This window comes from Rhyacophila brunnea, unplaced genomic scaffold (assembly GCF_057557595.1).
Source record: "Rhyacophila brunnea isolate RB1 unplaced genomic scaffold, BYU_Rbru_1.0 scaffold_2, whole genome shotgun sequence".
NCBI lineage: Eukaryota > Metazoa > Arthropoda > Insecta > Trichoptera > Rhyacophilidae > Rhyacophila > Rhyacophila brunnea.
This window is the reverse complement of record NW_028232859.1, coordinates 42,148,024-42,168,940: the sequence shown is the minus strand read 5'-3', so window position 1 is coordinate 42,168,940 and position 20,917 is coordinate 42,148,024. Positions and strand designations below refer to the sequence as shown.

The 20,917-nt window shown below is 33.9% G+C and overlaps 1 protein-coding gene across 1 annotated transcript; it reads right to left on the bottom strand.

The window, feature by feature from the left end:
- Positions 1 to 3,034: 3,034 nt before the first annotated feature.
- Tap42 (immunoglobulin binding protein Tap42) lies at positions 3,035 to 16,512 on the bottom strand. Its single transcript, XM_085946741.1, has 7 exons — positions 16,363 to 16,512; positions 15,986 to 16,194; positions 14,145 to 14,271; positions 13,101 to 13,326; positions 12,552 to 12,717; positions 12,354 to 12,450; positions 3,035 to 4,458 (listed from the first exon to the last, which is right to left on the bottom strand). Exons 1-7 carry the CDS (start codon positions 16,483 to 16,485, stop codon positions 4,348 to 4,350), a joined length of 1,059 nt encoding a protein of 352 aa, XP_085802867.1. The 5' UTR covers positions 16,486 to 16,512; the 3' UTR covers positions 3,035 to 4,347.
- Positions 16,513 to 20,917: the final 4,405 nt, after the last annotated feature.

The window sequence follows — 20,917 nt, the reverse complement described above, 5'->3', positions numbered from 1 at the left end:
ATCACCATATTACCTCGAGTGCACTCTACCATGGTGTGGAGTTTGTCGAGGGCTTTCCATATTTCGTATCCGAGACTGGCTGTGGGGAGGAAATACCCTGCTCCTTAACCATGTCAAGAGTCAATGTTACGATTATTTTATTTTCAATATAAGAAATTGTTATAATCTCCCACAAATATTGCAAGTTGATCAATTCTCCCATATTTAACTAAAGCATCTTTTTGAATACTGAATATACACTTAGGAATATTAAATTAAGAACATAGATATTAGAAAAATAGGTTAGACCAAGAGGGACTCGAACCTCATATCTTTCCACTGTCCCGGTGACTGTTCTATCTACTGTGTTATTGGTCTGCTTGTCGTTATTTGGTGCGTTGCTTGAGGCAAATCAATAGACAGTGAAAAGATGTGAGGTCCACTTAGTCTTCCAGGATTTTTTATAATAGGTACATATGTTTTCTAAGACATTATATAAAAATTATATACCTATTAAGAAAATGTGATCTATATTGATATTATTGTAACAGAGTAAAAAGTCGAATGTATGAAATTATTTTCCATGAAAATAATGGTGAAATGAGAATGATTCAGAAAACTCCATAAAAACAAAATGTCGCCCAATGAGTGCGTATTGGAGAAAGTTTATATTTTATCAAAATATAAACTTTCTACATCATCTTCTACCTACACTCTACAGGGATTTTATGGGAACCTAATACATTCGCCTAGTTGCCCTAGTATGAGAATATCATTATTCATTATTTAAATTTAGTAAGAATGCGAAAATTCTAAAAGGAATTACCATTACCATGTAGGTACTACGAGAGTAGTCCCAGAAGTACCCGACCTAACAAAGAAAAACCAAAAAATTTGGGAAAAAATATTTTTATTTCTCTACGTAGTCTCCATTTAGGTCGATACACTTTTCCCAGCAATGTTCAATAGCTTCGATACCCTGTTTATAGTGAGAATCGTCGAGCTCGTCAAAATAGCCATCAACCGCAGACTCCACCTCTTCATTGTTGGCAAATCTTTTTACCACCGAGCCATTTTTTCAAGTTTGGAAACAGAAAATAATCCGAGGGGACTAAATCTGGCAAATAGGGTGGGTGAGGAAGCAATTCGAACTTTAACTCATTGATTTTGGCCATCGCGATAACGGATGTGTGAACTGATGAATTGTCCTGATGAAACGAAACTTTCTTTTTCGCCAAATGCTGCTGTTTTTTCTTGATTTCATCACTCAAACGCTACAATAAGTTTGCATAATACATGCTGTTGATTGATTTTCCTTTCTGGAGATAATCAATGAAAATTACCCCACGCGCATCCCAAAAAACTGACATCATGACCTTGCCTGCAGATGGAACTGTCTTCACCTTCTTTGGAGCCGATTCTCCCCTTTCAGTCGATTGTTTTGACTATTCTTTCGTCTCAGGTATGAAGGGGTCATACCCATGTTTCATCCATGGTTATGAATAGACGCAAAAACTCTGCTTTATTGCTGTGAAACTTCGCCAAACACTCGATTGAAACATCCTCACGATGCTGTTTTTGTTCCATTGTGAGTAATCGCGGCACCCAGAACACACAGAAAGCTGTGCACCTTGCGCACAGCTTTCTCATCTCCCAATTTTCAGTCAATATGTGATGTACAGTTCTTTTTGAAATGCCTACCATGTCTACTCGCTCGCGCAATTTCAGTCGACGTTCATCCAATACCATTTTGTGGATTTTCGTCACCATTTCTGGCGTGGTTACCTCATTTGGTCGACCACTGCGATGTTGGTCTTGGCAGCTCGTTTAAACCCAGCCACCCAATATGTTACTATTGTAAACAAAGTAGCCGACATCCCCATAGTAGAATCTAGCGCCGCTTTGATATTGGTTGGACTGAAGCTTTTCAAATGAAAGTTTTGTATCACATAACTATGACCAATTTTTTCCATGTTTACAAATTCACTGAGCGTTCACTGTAGATGGCTGACAAATAATTACTGAACAACGTAGCGTCGTCAAACTTAGGCTTTATAAGGTTGGTACTTTCCATCATGGTCATTATTTTCAAACAATAACTGCTATCTATACATCAGGTCGGGTACTTCTGGGACTGCCGGTATTAAAAAATATTCAAAAACAATTTTCTTTAATTGATTATAAAGCGATATATATATATATAAGTTTATGAGTGCCTAATAGATTTTCTAGTGCATCGATAAGAATGTAGTGAATATTTGAAAACATTATGATTATTTTTTCACAAACAATCTACCTGCAAGGGGTCTATGAGAGCCCAATACATTTTTTTTAAATATCCAATATCTATATTATTTTAAGCTTAGTAAAATAGCTGAAAATTCTAGAAAGCATTGGCATTTTTCATAAACAATCTACCTGCAGGGTCTTATGAGAGCCGGATACATATATTTTTTTTAAATATGCAATATCTCTATTATTTTTAGCTTAGTAAAATAGGTGAAATTCTAGAAGGCATTGCCATTTTTCATAAACAATCTACCTGCAGGGTCTTACGAGAGCCTAATACATTTTTTTTAAAATATGCAATATCAATATTATTTTAAGCTTAGTAATAAATAGGTGAAAATTCCAGGAGGCATTGCCATTTTTCATAAACAATCTACCTGCAGGGGTCTTATGAGAGCCTAATACGTTTTTTTTTTTTTTTAATATTGTCGTTGATTCTACAATACTTGCATGAGTACAGAACCATATTGACCAGGAGACAAATAAAACTGTTTTAAATTATGTGTTACATGTCACACGCCAAAAATACACTCTGATTTGATTTTATAAATGCGCCTAAAGAAGTATAACTTCAAAAATCATTTTATTTCAAGTCACATCAAGGGTTTGTAATACATACTTGTTTGTCGCAAGTAGTTTTGCTGTTCCTCATACAAAAATAAAGTTGGAATGAATGACTAAAAAATTTCAGAAATCGGTCGGGTGCGAGTGCTGGAAATATATTAAATGTAGAAAAATATAATATATTGCAATGAAAAACCATACCTTTAGTAAATTTATCTTTATTGTGTACAATAAGAAAACATAAATAATAACAGAAACAACAAAACATTCCCTTACCCATTTTTTTTTTTAATAAAATTGACAGCAGATCGAGTGACTGGGTACATAAAAAATAATTAAAACAATATATAAAGGCAAAGACATACAGTGCTGGAAGTTACTGCTTTGATATGGATACTAGGATCCTCTTTGCATAGATAATGCAATGCACAATCAGCGCCGTGTGTCTTAGCACCAAAATGTTTGTTACTAAGAAAGTTTATTTCGCATGTAACTAGATTCAATGATATTCATGAACTAACAATTTATATTAAATTAAATAATACTGTGACACTGAATTTTGTGTTTGTCTGTTATGTTGAAACTATTGCAAATGGCACTCGGTGAAGATGTATGTCTTGTGCTATTATTTGTGAATAAGACTACATACTACCAATATAAAAAAAAACACAATGCGGCCTAGCAGATATAAATTCGACACAACCACGGATCATCAATTTAATTAGTTAACACTGACAAAACACATCATGTTACTTTATCTACTGACATAAGATACAGAGTTGACTGGAATAAAAATGGTTTTTGTTGGCAACTAAATTAGTATCGACATGGCATGTCTGTTGGTTTTGGTGAGAGTTACCGTTGCCTTCCATTTCCATAGGTCAATAGCATGACGTGCAAATTTAATAACATCCTTTTCATCAAGAGATTGAAAAGTATCAATTATAAACATTAATACAACGATACATGCACTAGACATCAATTTGATTGATAAATGCACTAGCCAGCCATCTAGCCAGTTCGAATGTGTAACAGTTATTCGAAATTGATGTGTTGACTATAGATTGAATTGCGTATGTGTGCAACATCAGGAGAGAATTTTTTCTGGCATTTTTTGGATTCAGATTATAATATGGAGGTTGCGTAAATTTTCTGCGGACCGCCTATAATTTATTAAAGTTGGGGCGGGGCAATCGTGAAAACAAAAATAACAATATGTGAACAAAGAAAAAGCAGTACGAAGTACACATTTATTGAGCAGCCATAATGATAAAGAATATGAATATGCATATCGGCAATTTCAAGAATATTATTGATATTATTAACGGAAATAATTCAATTCTTTATATTATATTATTACTATAATCCTACATTAGAGTGATTAATAAAGGGAATACGATGAACCAAAAACGCGAAGCTTGTTGATAAATTAAGTAAGCTATTGAAATAAACATAGTACAAATAAAACAAGATTCATATCACATGTAACTTTCTGGAAAGAAATAATAACACAGACTAGCTTCTGTTGTGTCGGTTTCCCCATCCTCGCTTGTGATCATCCTTGTATTCATCCATAGCACGAGCTCTCTGCAGGGCTTGTTCGTCATCTTGCTCTACCTTTTCTTCCTGTAATTTATTAAGAAACCAATAAGAAAAGGTGTGAAGAGTATACAGGTAATTCACATTCATCGCAACACAGCCAAGTTCGAATTCGTTATTTTTTGTCCTGCACTTATTTTGACAGTAAGTTGTCGACAAATTTTACACAAGTGCAGACAGGCGAAGTAGGGTAGGGTAAACTATGTAGATTCTTTCTTGCAGCGTAGAACAAAATGAATGTTATTTTTTCAGTTTATTGCAATGTTATAACGTGTGTTTTTTTTAGAGGTATAGAACTTTAAGCTGGCAGCACTTTTTTAATTGGCGGCCATTTTGTCAGCTGTTAAGTGATTTATGTTTAGTTTGGTTTGGCATTTCAACATGAATAGACTGACGCCTGAATAACGCTTCCAAATTGTGAAAATTTATTTTAAAACAAGATTGCCGTTGATCCCGATTTTCATAAGCGAATTTTGTTTAGCGATGAAGCTCACTTTTGGTTGAATGGATACGTCAATAAACAAAACTGCCATATTTGGAGTGATGATAATCCTCAAGTGTATGTTGAGACACCGTTACATCCAGAAAAATTGACTGTTTGGTGTGCTTTATGGGCTGGTGGAATAATTGGTCCGTACTTCTTTAAAAACGATGCTGGCCAGAACGTTACAGTCAATGGTGACCGCTATAGAGCCATGATTACTGACTTTTTCGTTCTTCAATTGAACAACCATGATGTGCAGGAGCTGTGGTTTCAACAAGACGGCGCAACATGTCATACAGCTCGTGCCACAATTGATTTATTGAAGGAAACGTTTGGTAACCGCATAGTTTCACGTTTCGGACCCGTGAATTGGCCTCCAAGATCGTGCGATTTAACGCCGCTTGACTATTTTCTGTGGGGATATGTGAAGTCGCTAGTCTACGCCGATAAGCCCGAAACGATTGACCACTTGGAGGACAACATTCGCCGCGTTATTGCCGATATACGGCCACAAATGTTGGAAAAAGTCATCGAAAATTGGACCTCCAGATTAGACTACGTCCGAGCCAGCCGTGGCGGTCATATGCCAGAAGTCATATTTAAATTATAATGCCAGAAGAGCATCTTTCGAATAAAGTAAATTTCATGTCAATATAAAAAGTCATCTTTGTTTTAATCCATTTCAAAGTTCTATACCTCTAAAAAAAACACCCTTTATTAATTTTATTTTATGTATGACTTTTATTTTGTTTAGCATTTTCATATTTTGAATTGTTTAGTTTATCAAATCCCTAGTTGATCCCAAAATTTCACTTATTGCGACTGTGTCCAAAACGTATCTCTCGTGAACTGCAAATTAAATTTTCTCACAAAATTCATAAAGGTCAAATCCTGCATTTGGCAAATTCACATGTGATCTTTTCAATTTTGGATCCAGAGTATGGACACAATAGGACGAGAGAATATTATGTACAATGTACATAGTTCTTAATTTACATAATTTAATAATGATGAGACCAATTCCAACGGCTTGGAATAACTTGTCAATAGGTATATTTTATATGAATATGTTGTTAAGCTGGTGCTACAGACCACTCAGGTCCATACCGTCTGCACACCCATCCTCCAGGAATCTCTATCCTGAGTTCTCTCTCTTCAGTCAGGCACTGTCTATCTGCGTCCCTCTTGACGTTATCCACTCATATACTCCGGGGCCACCCAGGGGCCGAGTACCTACAGGGGTTCCTTCATAAACTTTATGGAGAGCTCTAGATCTATCGCATTTGACGTGACCGGATCATCTGAGTATTTGCACCCTCAAGATATTGACTATTAATTTATTTATTTAGAAAAAGAGTATTACGGCATTACAGCGATTGGCCAATGTGCCATAATACATAATAAATACAAAATTATAAAAATATCTGAATTACAAATAACAACTAATATAACAAGAAAGTAGAAAAGACAGCATGTGTTTATGTAAATATTAAAGAAACAAGATAATATATACAATTATAAATTTAACCTATTTAACACATCCACAAACATTATATAGTTAATAAAAAATAAATCAACCTTTATGGTGCCATCAACTAAGTTAATCGCACGATACATAGCATCATGAAACATAACATCTGTCCTGCGACGAGGTATCTTGAAGACCGTAGAGTTACGAGTGATATTGGTGGGAACATGAAAATTAAAATTTGCCAGTATATACGGATTGTAAATGAACCCACGAAGAAGTAAAAAGAAATGCTTTAAAAGAGCAATCACTCTTTGGGTGGACAGGGATTGCATTGATAGCATACCCAGAAGAAAACGAGTCGGGAAATTCATTTTATTATCATTGTCATAAGGAAAGAACCCGTATGTTGTTAAGTAGAGAAATCTAAGAAATCTATTGGGCTTAAATTGTTTGCCAAGTTCAGTATTCATACGGATGTGCCACCTTTGGTTTAATTTAACCGGTCCAAATATTTTTCGGAGAATTTTGTTTTAGAATTTTTGGACAGCATTCTCTTGGTTCTCCATTAGGCTTCCCGTTATACAGATATGTTGTGAAAAATTCATAAAAAAAGAGCAGTAAAAGTACATTAAACAAACAACCTCCAAACATTAACTCTATCTCCTATGGCTTGTGTGCTCGTCTCATACAGCTGACTGTTCAAGGCTGTTTCCACGAGTCGCAAACAACATTTCCCGTAATTTACTTGTCGAATTATTATGTAGCGAAAGAAAATACCTATCTAACAAAGTGTTTATTTTCAACCTTATGACAGGTTTCTTCGTAATGATAGCATTTGAAATATCACATCCAATCCTTTTAGACATTACCAGAGGATGACTTTTTTGTAAAATTTTTATAATTTATAGTATATATACTACATAACACTTCTATTAACCATTTGATTTCATAATGTACAAACAAACTATAGCTAGACAACTTAAACACAGACCTGCGCAGAAGCACACTTACTTTCATGCGCATGGAGTAGGTGTGTAAATGCTGCGTCTGTGTGTGAAAAGTCTGTTTTACACGATACAATAATATATTTACAGTTTTACAATGAATACCCCATCTCGATCGGGGTATTACAAAAAACCTTTACAAAGGAGAAATTATTGATTTTAATGTGACCGAATATTTAACCTTTTTACTGCCGGTAGGTGTATGTATGCGGTACGTTGCACGCCGCGAATTTTATTGCAAAAATAAAAAAATAAAATCAATTTACGTTTCAAGTGGTAAAAACAAATTCTGTTTCAATTCTGAGTATGTGACGATATTCCCAATATATGTCATTGTGTGTTCAACATATTTGTACGTTTAAAATAATTGATTTAGTTAGTAAAATCCCGTTTAAAGCGGGACGTCCAAAGACGTCATTTTTGTATGAGCGGCGTTCCGTTTACAGAAAAGTTCGCGTCTTAAGTAAGTCGTAAGTAACATGTTAGCTTGTTCGATGATTACACTGGGCGACTTTACAGGCAGATTATAAATTCGCCAACACACAGCTCGTAAAGAAGCTCAATGTAATTGAGGCTTTAGACAATTTCGATATTGTTGTAGTGAAATGGGGTAGTGCGTTTTCCCAAATCTGTTCAAGCGAAAAATGTGAGGACTAAAATAGGATAACGTGATAACATTCCTCCTATGAGAAATGACCCATGAACAATGTGTAAAATTTTGTGGGTGTAATAAAATATTGGTCATTCTTTAGTCTATTTAGGCCAGGCAAACCAAAAATCTGATATTGCATACTATTTAGTTAAATTTAGTACATATTACTTTAAAAAATTTTGTGTGCGTTGGAAACATTTGTATGGATTTTTTTTAAATTTTTATGGAAAGATCCATAATCCCCAGCAGACATAAATGTACGAAAGTATATAAAAATATACAAGATCATCATATATATGATGATTTTGTGTCAACTAAATACAATATAATTGGAGTTCCTTATTGTTACTATCGAACTGGAAGAAATATTCATTGGAATGCTTTCATTTTCGAGTTTGAGTATATATTTTTTAATATAATTTTATGGTTTTAGTTGAAATCAAATGAATGAGAAAATGCGATACAAAGGTATTAACTTGCCAACTAAAAACAAAATAATATCATAAATAGTTCAATATGTATGATACAATAGGTATAAAGGAAACATACATTTACTTTATACTGTTTTATTGAAGTTATACTTCTTTTGGCGCGTTTGGGAAATCAGATCAGAGTGTATTTTTGGCGTGTGACAATGTTGCACGCGCCGATGTAACACATAATTTTTTTTTTACACGAAAAAAAAAACACTTAATTGGACCACCGATTGTTCGGTTATCAGCCGAACGAACTACCTTTATGCCACGGTATGGTACTGCAATGGTGACGATTATACAGTATAATATAAAAACTGCGAATTTCACAAACTGTGTATAAGTTGTGAAATAATAATTTCTGATGTCATTGGTTGTATGTGTAATCTTATTGAACATTTTAACTACCGATTTTGTACTTGAGTATATTTTCAAACTTTATAGGTTTTTAAATACTTTATCTTTATATTTAAAGCAGTTACGAAGGCGAATAAATATTTTATACGTAATGCGTCATCAAAAACTCATTTTCATGCAAGTGCAATATATAAATTAATAATAGAATCGACTTGTTTGAATACAGTTATTGCTCGCCCAATTAGCATTACCAATGACAAGTTAGTTCTACATCTTGGGAAAATTAACAACTGACGTTCCTGATTTCTAAGAAAGTTATCAGGGACATAGGTACATGTCAATAATACCAATAATTCAAATTTATTATTTACATTGCGTCGGAAAAAGTACGTAGCAAACATGATTATCATCTTGTTTCTTTTAAACAACCATATTCACAGTGTTTTTGAAAGATAGCTTGACTCGTTACCGTAAAGCAGCACTGTAAGGATGAAACGCTGAATTGGCGGCAAAGTTTAATATTTCTCGAGCCAGTTTTATTCGGATAGTGAAATCGATTTGCTAAGTGCAATCTAACTGTATAATATACTCAGATATTAAAAGCTACCAACACTATCAATGTTCTGTACATTGCTGATCGGAGGAATTCTGAATGGGGATAGATGATATTGTACATACATAAAGTTGGTTTTCTTTTCAAAACAATGCGAGACGAATTTTAATGCAGCCTGTCGATTATCTCTTTTGAATTCCCCTGATGGATTTGTCGAATAAGACAGCGTAATCGACGTACCTATTCCAAATCAGACATGTTCACCATGGGAGTGATAGTGATGCAGCCTTGCTAATGCAGTGTTTTTTTTATCAGATTTAACATCTAGCTTGCGAAATACGTATTCGGCATATGGCATTAAATCTATCATTTTTTCAACAGAACAGTTTAACTTTCATAATAAAGCTAAAATATAACACCAGTTTACTTGTAAATCATCATGCCCGTTTTTTATACCGTATCAGCTAACAACAATTTTAAATATAAATTTCGATATTTTATGTGATGGTAAAACTTATACTACTTATTGTATTTGGTAGTGTAACCGAGTGGCTTATTACAATACATATCTTGTATAGAACAATTCCCGTCATATGAAAAAGGTGGATACATCCCTGAATGGTAATTGCCACATACTAACAATACAAAGCAGACCCCTCTAAACCAACCCGCCTCGCACCACACTCGGTTTCAATCGAGCGTATCACGAGGCCCTATGTTTGGATGAGCATCAGCAGTTTTCTGCACTAGTAATGTCTTAGGAGCAGATACCCAAGACTGAGGTCGCCACGCTCTCAAGTAAGGTTTGACTAATTCTAATGATTTTACTCATAACAAAGTGCCGTGGTAGAGAAAGGCACGAAGAATTAATAATATATATAACAAAAAACGAAGCTAATCAATACGGACAGTAAAATATATGTGAAAAGATATTGACGTCCGCAGTAAGACGCTGCAATTTTTTAAAAGCATTAATATTGGCTTTTGTGGCAACCAGGTCAGACGGCCTGATGAGTCAAACAGCCCTCTCGGAGCACATACCAACAGTATGTTTGAAACCGGCTCCTATGGCAAAAATGCACGTAATTCTGGCTGAAATCGCTCCACTAGATGTCCGTAGATAGATAGTCACCGATGTACATTGCACAGCCAAAATGTGTGATGAAAGACATCTACTATATAAACATACATCGACGCTATTACGTCTAAAATCTAGAAAGAGCTGTATTAAGTCATCGAAGAAGATTTCCATGAAAGATGAAAAATGACAAGATGCACCCAGTCCTTTAATTGGTTCTTGACGAGAAGCTGCCACCAAGAGACACAAAGAACAATGAATTTAATACGAACCGGAGTAACTAGGATCAAGAAAAATATGAGGAAATGGGTATACTCAATAATGATCCTTCAAACCAAGTTCTAATCAGTTGCACCATGGCATGGTTGGGAAGAATCTAGATGCATCTTTGGCACGCATACTACAGAAGAAGAAATGTTAATACTAGTTAAGAAACAATAAATTATTCCTAAATTTTGATGTTACTTATACTTCTTTTTGGGCGTTTGGTAGTTAGTGAAATTGAGAGCTGCGCGCGCACACCGTTACGAAAGTGCGCGACAGTATGAAGTTAGCTGTGAATCGGTCAGCTGTATACAAGCGCAAGTTTGATAGTAGAATAATTGTTCCGTTGCCTAGGCAGTGAATTTATTATTGTCGGCCATTTGCAATTCCTTATGTAAACAAACGATTAAACGTCAGAGTGACAGTTGTTACTTTAAAAATAAAAACAATGAGAAATCATTATATAATTTAGTAATATAAGTTAAAGTGTATAGAAATGAACCAACGGCGTTCCAATAAGCGGTCCTTTTTCTTGAGTGTGTAAATTAACAAGATAATAATTATTAATATAATAATTAATTAATTATTAAGAGCTACTCAAAGAATCTAGTTCATCACAAGTTTTGTTTTTGTTTTGTTATATCAAAGAAGTATACCTTCTAACGCACGTACATAAGTGCACACACCGATTTTTATACTTCTGTCATTTCTTTGATATTTCCACTGAAAATATATTATTTAGTTACCATACAATGTAATATATCTATACTTGAAAACATGGCAATCACCTAGTTACTTGCATTGCATATTTCAGTTATTAAATCAGAGATGATCTACATACTACCAAATAGGTCTCAGCTAAATAGTGGCCCTACCCCATTTACCAGTGGCGAAGGGTGGAGGTAGGCTGTTAAGATTCGCTATAAATAGTGCACACTAAACTTTGTTAGTCATATGTATTTGTTTTTATTGAACTAAGACTACAATTTACAGATGGTGTTAGTTAGTTTTTAAAAATCAATTAAACCCTGCCTAAACGAAACCATAATAGTTTTGGTCTAATTTGGGCGATACGACAAAATTGTGCACACTTTTTCATTCATAGTTATTTGTTTTCGTTGGATTAAAAGTACATATTACACATATTGTTGGTTCATTTTTTTATTGCATTAAGCCCTGCCTAAACCAAACTATAATAAATGAAAAATATTATTCTATCTATAAAATATTCAAAGTTATGTATGATTTAATTGCATAATTTTAGATATTTTATAGATAGACATGTATTTTTTGACTATTATCTATTATGGCTTGGTTTCTTAGGGTTTAATTGAATTTTAAAAACTAACCAACACTTTCTGTAAATTGTAGTCTTATTTCAATGAAAACAAATATGTATGTCTGAAAAAGTTTAATGTGCACTATTTATGGCGGATCTTAACAGCCTGCCTCCACCCTTCGCCACTGCCATTTACACATCAGAAGCAAGCAGGAAGTATAAACATTTTTGGGTGAGTTTTGCTAACAAATTTCTAGCTTCACAATTGCCATCTAATAAGATTAAATTAGCAAAATAAAATAAGAACCTTTTCTTCCGCTTCATTATCGTTTACACGTTCCATATCAGCTTCTGTTGTATCTTGGAGAGATGTAGGACCCTTAGATTTTTGTGGAGCTGGGAAACTGAAAAATAAACCATAAAAGAAATATACAACTTACTGAAACTTTGTAATTAAGTTAAATGTAATAGATTTTAAATAATATTTAATAAATTGAGGACATACATTCCTTCCCTCACTCTTTGCTCATAAAACTCTTCAACTGTCAGAACTGGTAAAGAGGGGTAGCCAAGACCATAGATTGTTTTCTGGACGGCGTCTTTTGTGATTATGAACGGCTTCAATGGGGTTGGCGGTCTTTTGGGTTTTTTTATTTCCTCATGTCCACCTTCTGAAATCATATTTTGAGAATGAAGATGATGCAACCATAATAATAGTGTTATAGTATAATAATAGTTTAACCATAAATCAGAATATCGACATTTGAAACACCTACATGCCTCAGATATTATTACTTATAGCTTTGGAAAATGCAGTAAGAATGATTGACATCGATGTCAATATAATATTATATACAACCCGTCAAATATTATCATATGAGAACAACATTGATATCATAAACAGGAATGAAAGTGCTGTCAGAGAAGTGTTTATGGACGTAAGGAAAAACCTAGCCCACTAAAAATCACTGCTAATATCGAGAAAACTATATACATATTATGGATGTATCCAGAAGGCTGGACAGACTTTGACACTTTCAGAAAAATAGCATACCTTTGGTGACTTTGTCCATATAATCTAGAAGTGGTTTTTCAGATTCGATACTGTTCAGCTCATCTAACGATTGATTGACATACGATTTCACCAAGGTAAGAAAGTATTCCCTTTTTGTACCCTCATCTATGTTCGGCGATTCAACGGCGATCTTCAATTTAACTAATTGTTCTTTCATTTCTTTCTGCTCCTTGTACCGTTTTAACTTTTCTTCACGATTCATGACCTGAAATTGGGAGAAATGTTCACATTTTCATGAATAAATTCAAATTAAACTAAGATCACATCACAATAATGATTTTGCTTTTATTTATGATTTATAAAATTACGAAGCACTGCAGAAATATATTTGGACTGCAAATATTATTGATTATAATTCTTGCATTGTCCAACAATAACGGTTGTATAATATAAAGATAATGACCGAATTAACTGTACGCTTCCAATAAAACAAGTGGCGTGCCCATGTCTTGATTTTGACGTAACGCAAATTTGATCTTTAAATAATGAAGGTTGCTTGTCTTTATTCATTGTTACTACAATAATAATAATACAAAGTAAGAATAATATGCTACTAAATACAATAAGAAACTTATTATGTGTCAATAGTTTCCATTGTCATTTAAAGAACAACATATCAGGGAAGACTGTTTAGTGTTTCCATCAAGATGATCAATGGATATTTTTTGGTTTCCTTATAATTGTTAACACTAGTAACTGAGTGTATATTATGAACCAATCAAATCAAATGTCAGCACAATAGGGTTGGTAGCTGAATCATTCTGCGTAAATGCTATTTAAAGTGTGGATCGTTGGATCTGTGGGTTTGCTGGTGTAATTAGGGGTTTAGTTAATTAGTATTGGTGCCAACCTCAGTGCATTTATCATAGCATCATGGCATTTGCACAAGAGTCCATCAGAAGTAAAATAATTATCTAGTCTAGGAATTGAGGTCGAACACCTGCCTGATTTTTGGTTGTATTCGTTCTGGATAAAAATGATAACTTTACAACATGGAACTAAAAAAATATATATATTCCATACCATCGACACAAGCATCGCTTGCTCTGTTTGATTCGCCTTTACCAATTGGTTATTTTCCTTAGATTCAGATAAATCTGGAATAGACATAGTAGTTATTCCATAATCTTTGCATCTCTGAAGGAAGTCTCTGAAATAATATAATAAAAAAATATAAGTGACAACATATCTATCATTTACTTGAAACAGACATGGGCAAACTTTCACAGGCCGAGGACTACTAACATCCACTTTACTAAAAGTATGCAATTAATAAAAATGTAAATGAAATGATTGTCTGTGAAACGTTTTATTTTATTTTATTTAAAATAACGTATTTAAAAATTTAAATAGGTAAGCAGTCAGAAAACAATGTTGAATTGAAAACATTTTTTGGCCACTATTATTCAACGATTATGGTGTTTGTTAGGATGACTTCTACCATTATGTATGTTCCACATCAACAATGTCAGATTGGTAACACTTAACGTAATAATTGCTTTTATTCAATCTATTTTGACAATACAGTCGAACTTGGTTATTAGAAGTAAGATGGGACCGATTGAATTTGCTCGTTATAAGCATTACTCATTATATTGTTATATAACATTTTTGGCGCCACGTTCTATTTAAGCATAGAACATAAAAAATCTGAAAACCATCGTAAAAATCCCCGAAACAAGCATGGCATTCATAACCTACAAAAGAAGTTGTTTATTGTAATGAAGTGCGGAGCCGCCGGCGCTGGTAGGTACCTACTGACTTTACAAAGCTTGGATTTTTTACATGCAATTTCAAACATATGCGTGGATACCTTTTCAATGTTGTCAGCGAAAACTGAATAAATGTATGAAGAAAATCATAAACTAAAATGTCAACGAATGTTTTCTCATTACATCCGAGATCTCACTATTTCCGTGATCGTAATAACCAAGTTCGACTGTAATTATAATTTCATAAAATATAATATGTATCTTCATATATTTTTGAAAACCAAGTAACTTTTCTCTTAATTTATACAGTTATACCAAAATTTCTTGAAAGTGGGCGGTGATTGACATCTTGCCTAGACATGAATTTCGACAATATGTTATGGGTAAAGTTCAAATTAGATTGACAGATTCTCAGTCCAACCATCTGCCACGATCGCGAAAAGTCACTTTTGAGTCGTTCCCAGGAGTTGTGAACAAATTGGAACAATTCCTATTTTTTGGGCACGATTGCATCAATTAACCTTGAGCTTCCATGAGTGGCCGTCAGAGCTATGTGTGCGAGCGTATCCTGTCTTGTGTTTGACATAACACAAATTGGATGATTACATAATGACGGCTGCCTGTCTTTATTCATTATTTTAACAGACAATAATAAATATAACTCTTTTGTTGTCTAAATTTCCTTTGATGCTTTACTTATAATTGTTCACACTAGCAACCGAGTGTATAATAATATTATGAACCAATCCAATTAAGTGCCAACACGATTGAGTTGGTGGCTGAATCGTTCCGTGCGATTGATATTTAAAGTTGACGATTGCTCACGATCATTGAATCTGGTTGGGTCTGCGAGTCTACTGGTCTAATTAGGTCTTGAGAATCCGCAAAACTAATCATGACATTTTATTACTTGGAATTTGTGAGTGAATTTTGGAATACGAAAAAGGGTCTCAATGTCAGATAATTATAGTTTATTACATAATTTACATGATGAGTAAGAACACTGGATAAGTAATTGATATTTGCTTCCTGAAAGAGTTATGTTAGGTATTCAATAGAACCACGTATGTAATAATTATATCGCAATGAGTACATTATACCAAAGATCTTTGAAAAGTTAATTTCAACAAAAATAATAATGCACGAACTGACCTAAAGTAAATCTCCGCCACATTAATAATTTCTTTCCTAGGCTGGGTGGTCATTTTGGTACACAATGTGCCGAGCAACGCAGGAAGAAGAAGATATTGCAGAGATTCAGTGGTGAGCTCCTCAACACTTTCATTGGCACTAAAAACTGCACCTATTGACACCAATTGGGTGGAGGTTTCAAACGCACGCATGCACTTCTGAATATTGTGCTGAAATAAAAAATATATCAAATTAATAATATATACCTATTGTTAGCAGACAGGAGGGCTGAGGGCTCGTTTATATCTAATAAAATACATTTATTTTCAGTTGCGAAGTGACATTTGAGGTTACGTTACTGTGACACATCGTCTACAGGAAAATACAACATATTATACCTGAACAACAGGGCTATTAGTTGGCTCTTTCGAATTTTCAATTTCATCAAATGCTTTCATGCCATTTTTAAATATATCAGAAAGCTTTTCCTCGTTAAAACCAACATCCGAGGAGGACGCCATTTTAAATGTTATTGTTTTGTTAATATTGCCATATTATTTCAGTGTGGCTATCTTTATGTCATTTAAATTATTATTTGTTGCTTCTGCCGTTTTTTGTCAATTTTTATGGGGAATTTCAGAAATCCCAAAACAGTTTTTTAACCTCTTCCAGGAAAAAATAAATAAATATCGGTGAATTTGAAAAAATCCGTATCAAATCAAAGTAAAGGACCTTTTTTATCTCTTTCTAACAATAATAATTATAGCACAACAAAATCAAAATTAAGTAAGATAGTATTTTGGGCGTACTATAATTTTTTAATATCGTTCATGGTACGCGGATCATTTTTTGCATAAGTAGGTACCTACTAAATAAATAATAATTAATTATTACCTTCGATTAATAAAACGCATTTGTAATTTCATTGGCCATTATTACCACAACCATTCAAATTCTACTGTTGATACTAGCACGTGAATAATTTTCGTCCTTGATTCTAGAAAGTAAAAAATTCGCGGTGACGATCTACTGATGTGTAAAGATTAATATCCTACCCGTTAAAAACATTTTCAATGGGTCACCTTAAAACCGCGGTATAACTAATAACTATCAGCTAACTAACAAACAGCTCGTAAATATTGTAGGTATAGTAAGTACTATGATTTAGAGTTTATAGTCAACCGAAAAAATACACAGGTATGAATTTACTCACTCATACCAATATTATTTGATAAGATGTTATCTACTACAAGTTGAAGTACCCGGCTTCGCACAGGATCGCTTCGTGGATACATTTATCTCTGATATTAAAAAAAAAAAAAGTAATTATCTTTTTAGTATTAAAATATCTCTGTAATACAATATGGCAATACGAAAATAATTCAAATATGAGCAAATGTCAAACAAAAGAACACTAAATTAAAATCGAATCCAAAATATGCAAACGTAATAGTATTAATATGACGTAGTAAAAAAAATCAAAATTGGATGGAACAAACAAACAACAAACTTTGTATTTTATATAAGACTAATTTAGAAACCTTCGCGGGTGTGCGCACAACAACTGACAAAAGTTTCATCGCAATCGGATGAATGGTATAGTAACGCATGCGAATAGAAGAAGATGGTTTTTCTAATTCGGAAACCTTCGCGGGCGTGCGCACAACAACTCACCAAAGTTTCATTGCAATCGAATGAATGGTATAAGAACGCATACTAATAGAAGAAGATAGAATGAAGAAGAAGAAGATGGTTGTATCAGAAACCTTTGCGGGCATGAGCACGACACCTGATCAAAATTTCATTGCAATCGGATGAATGGTATAGGTATGTATACGAATAGAAGAAGATAGAATAGAAGAAGATGGTTGTACTGATTCAGAAACCTTCGCGGACGTGCGCACAACAACTGACGAAAGTTTTATTGCAATCGGATGAATGGTATAGGAATGCACACTAATAGAAGAAGGTATAATGAAGAAGAAGAAGAAAATGGTTGTACCAATTCAGAAACCTTTGCGGGCATGAACACAACACCTGATCGAAATTTCATTGCAATCGGATGAATGGTATAGGAATGTATACGAATAGAAGAAGATAGAATAGAAGAAAAAGAAGTAGAAAATGGTTGTACCAATTCAGAAACCTTTGCGGGAATGAGCACAACACCTGATCAAAAATCCACTGCAATCGGATGGATGGTATAGGAACCAACGAATAAAAGAAGATAGAATGAAGAAGAAGAAGAAGATGGTTGTATTAATTCATAAATCTTCGCGGGTGTTGGCACAACAACTGACGAAAGTTTTATTGCAATCGGATGAATGGTATAGGAACGCATACTAATAAAAGAAGATAGAATAGAAGAAGATGGTTTTACTAATAATTCAGAAACCTTGGCGGGTGTACGCATAACAACTCACCAAAGTTTTATCGCAATCGGATGAATGGTATAGGAACCATACGAATAAAAGAAGATAAAATGAAGAAGGAGAAGATGGTTGTACTATTTCACAAACCTTCGCGGGTGTTGGCACAACAACTGACGAAAGTTTTATTGCAATCGGATGAATGGTATAGGAACGCATACTAATAGAAGAAGAAGATAGTTTTACTAATTCAGAAACCTTCGGGGGTATGCGCACAACAACTCACCAAAGTTTCATCGCAATCGGATGAATGGTATAGGAACGCATACGGGACAGACAGACAGATATTCATTTTTATATATAATATAATATAATATAGCCTATAACCTTCGCGCAAGTGCAAGCAATAAGTTGACAAAGTTTTATCGGTTGAACGGTATGGCAGCGCATAAAATACGAACAAACAAACATTAATATTGATTTTTATATATTATATAATATTATTAGAAGCGGGAAATTTTTCCAAGTTCAGGTCATCTACCCTACTAATCCATCATTAATTTGTGACCGCCTCGATTAACGTCTTATTATATATTAAATAAAAACAACAATTGTTTTTATTTAATAAAACGCATTTTTTTGTAGTACTTATTCCACTTTTAATCAATAGATTAGGACCGGTTTCGTCCGCCTCAGAGGGACATTTTCAACTGAATTACTGTCTGAAGAACTGTCATAATATTATGAGTATGTAGATTTTGTTACAATAAATACTTACCTACTTTCGCATCCCGGGTTTGAAAAAAACACAAATGACGTAGGTACCTATTTTCAATGTGAGTTTGATCCAGTACAAGGACCCGATTGGTTGGGCGAATAACTGACAACATTATTATTTGAAAAATCGCTTTTTCTATTTATTAAAAATGTGTTTTTATATTATTATAATACTAGTGTGAATCCGTCTCCCTACAACATTCGCCGACCCCCGATTGAAGCTTTTTGCCCCCTGATCACCTTCTGCTACCCATCACGATCCCCCGCCAAAGCCTCTGCCCATCCTTCACTACACGGGCAAGACGACGACGAATGCAATGTTTAAAATAGACATCCATGTTTTTTACATTTTTATTATAGGGCCTAACCCGACAACAACAATCAAACAATGCTCAGAAACATGATAGGTATTTAAGTTTCATTATCTCGAAAAGTTGAGTGATGATACCCATGTTTTTTTTTACATTTCTACCTAGAAACCATCTACGAGGAATCGATAAGTGAATGTTTTTGACCGATAGAATCAATGACATTAATAAGGACTAAGCATCTGGAAAAAAAATGACACTCACTTTTTTGTCGGGTCTGCCGAATGGCATAATCTGTTCTAACGCCATTACAATAAAGGTGATATTGCTATAAATTCTCGAAGCTTCTTGTCGGGTCTGCCGAATGGTTCAGTTCGAACGGGTTCGCTCAAACGAACATTGATACTAGAAACACTGTTCTAACGCCATTACAATAAAGGTGATATTGCTATAAATTCCCGAGTGTTATATTATTATGGTAGACATAACTCGAACCCTGGACCTAACGCACTCGCATGGCAATAGCCAAGACCGACTCTGATATTGTATTATCTGTTTTATTTTCTTCTTACTGCGTATTTAATTACGAAGGCGAATATTATTAAAAAATAAATACTTAATACTCAGACTATTAATTTTAATAAAATTAATAATAAGTTCACACGATCGAGGTGTAAGTTAGTATTATAATATTATTAATTATGTAACATTGTGTAAAAAGTAGATGTCTTCAACAGGCCGGTAAAATAAGAATGAGTAGGTACCTAGTCAGGTATAGGGCCGTCATATCGAAAGAAAAAGTATTGATACTTGGTATCAGTATCGTATCGAACGAAAGTATTGATAGGATATTATAATTATCATAGAAACTTTAATTATTACAAAAATGCTGCGTTTTCTTGAAATAGTGAACATGATATTATATTAATAAACTAATATTGTAGTTATGTGGAAAGTAAATTCGAGGCTTAAAACATTAACTTGTTACAAAAAGTTTTGAAAATAGCATATGTCCAATTGTAATCTGACTTCATTTCACTATACACAATATTTATTTCATTATGCATAAAAAAATAGTTTGTGTTATTGAACACACTGCGAGGGTTGGATATTTTTGTCGCATCGACTCGAATCAACTGTTAAATTATTAACTAATTTGCTCCACCTGGGACAAAAATGTCGAAAAAACTATGCTAAATATAATGGTTAAAATATTGCAAAAAATACCTTTAACCCATCGCCAATCAGCATTTGAATATTCCAACTAGGGAAAAGTATTGAATGATTCCATATTGACAACAAAGTAAGTATCAATACTTACTTCAAAGTATTGAATCTTTAGTCTTGTGAAAATGATTAGGTATGACTTATTATTTTTTTATTTTTGAAAAAAATCTAGCATTTTTGTTTGCGATTTAGCTTCCTAACCCGATGTGGCATATTTTTGTGATTGTTGGCAGCACTGACTGCACTGCCTGACTAGGGCCGTTAAAAAAGTA

Bases quoted from the DNA above. Each gene is read 5' to 3' on its own strand.
- Tap42 (XM_085946741.1), bottom strand. From the start codon at position 16,485: ATGGCGTCCTCCTCGGATGTTGGTTTTAACGAGGAAAAGCTTTCTGAT. The intron at 16,195-16,362 runs GTATAATATGTT...TTTTTATTTCAG, and splicing joins CTAATAGCCCTGTTGTTCAG to CACAATATTCAGAAGTGCAT. The intron at 13,327-14,144 runs GTATGGAATATA...TCCCAATTTCAG, and splicing joins AAGCGATGCTTGTGTCGATG to GTCATGAATCGTGAAGAAAA.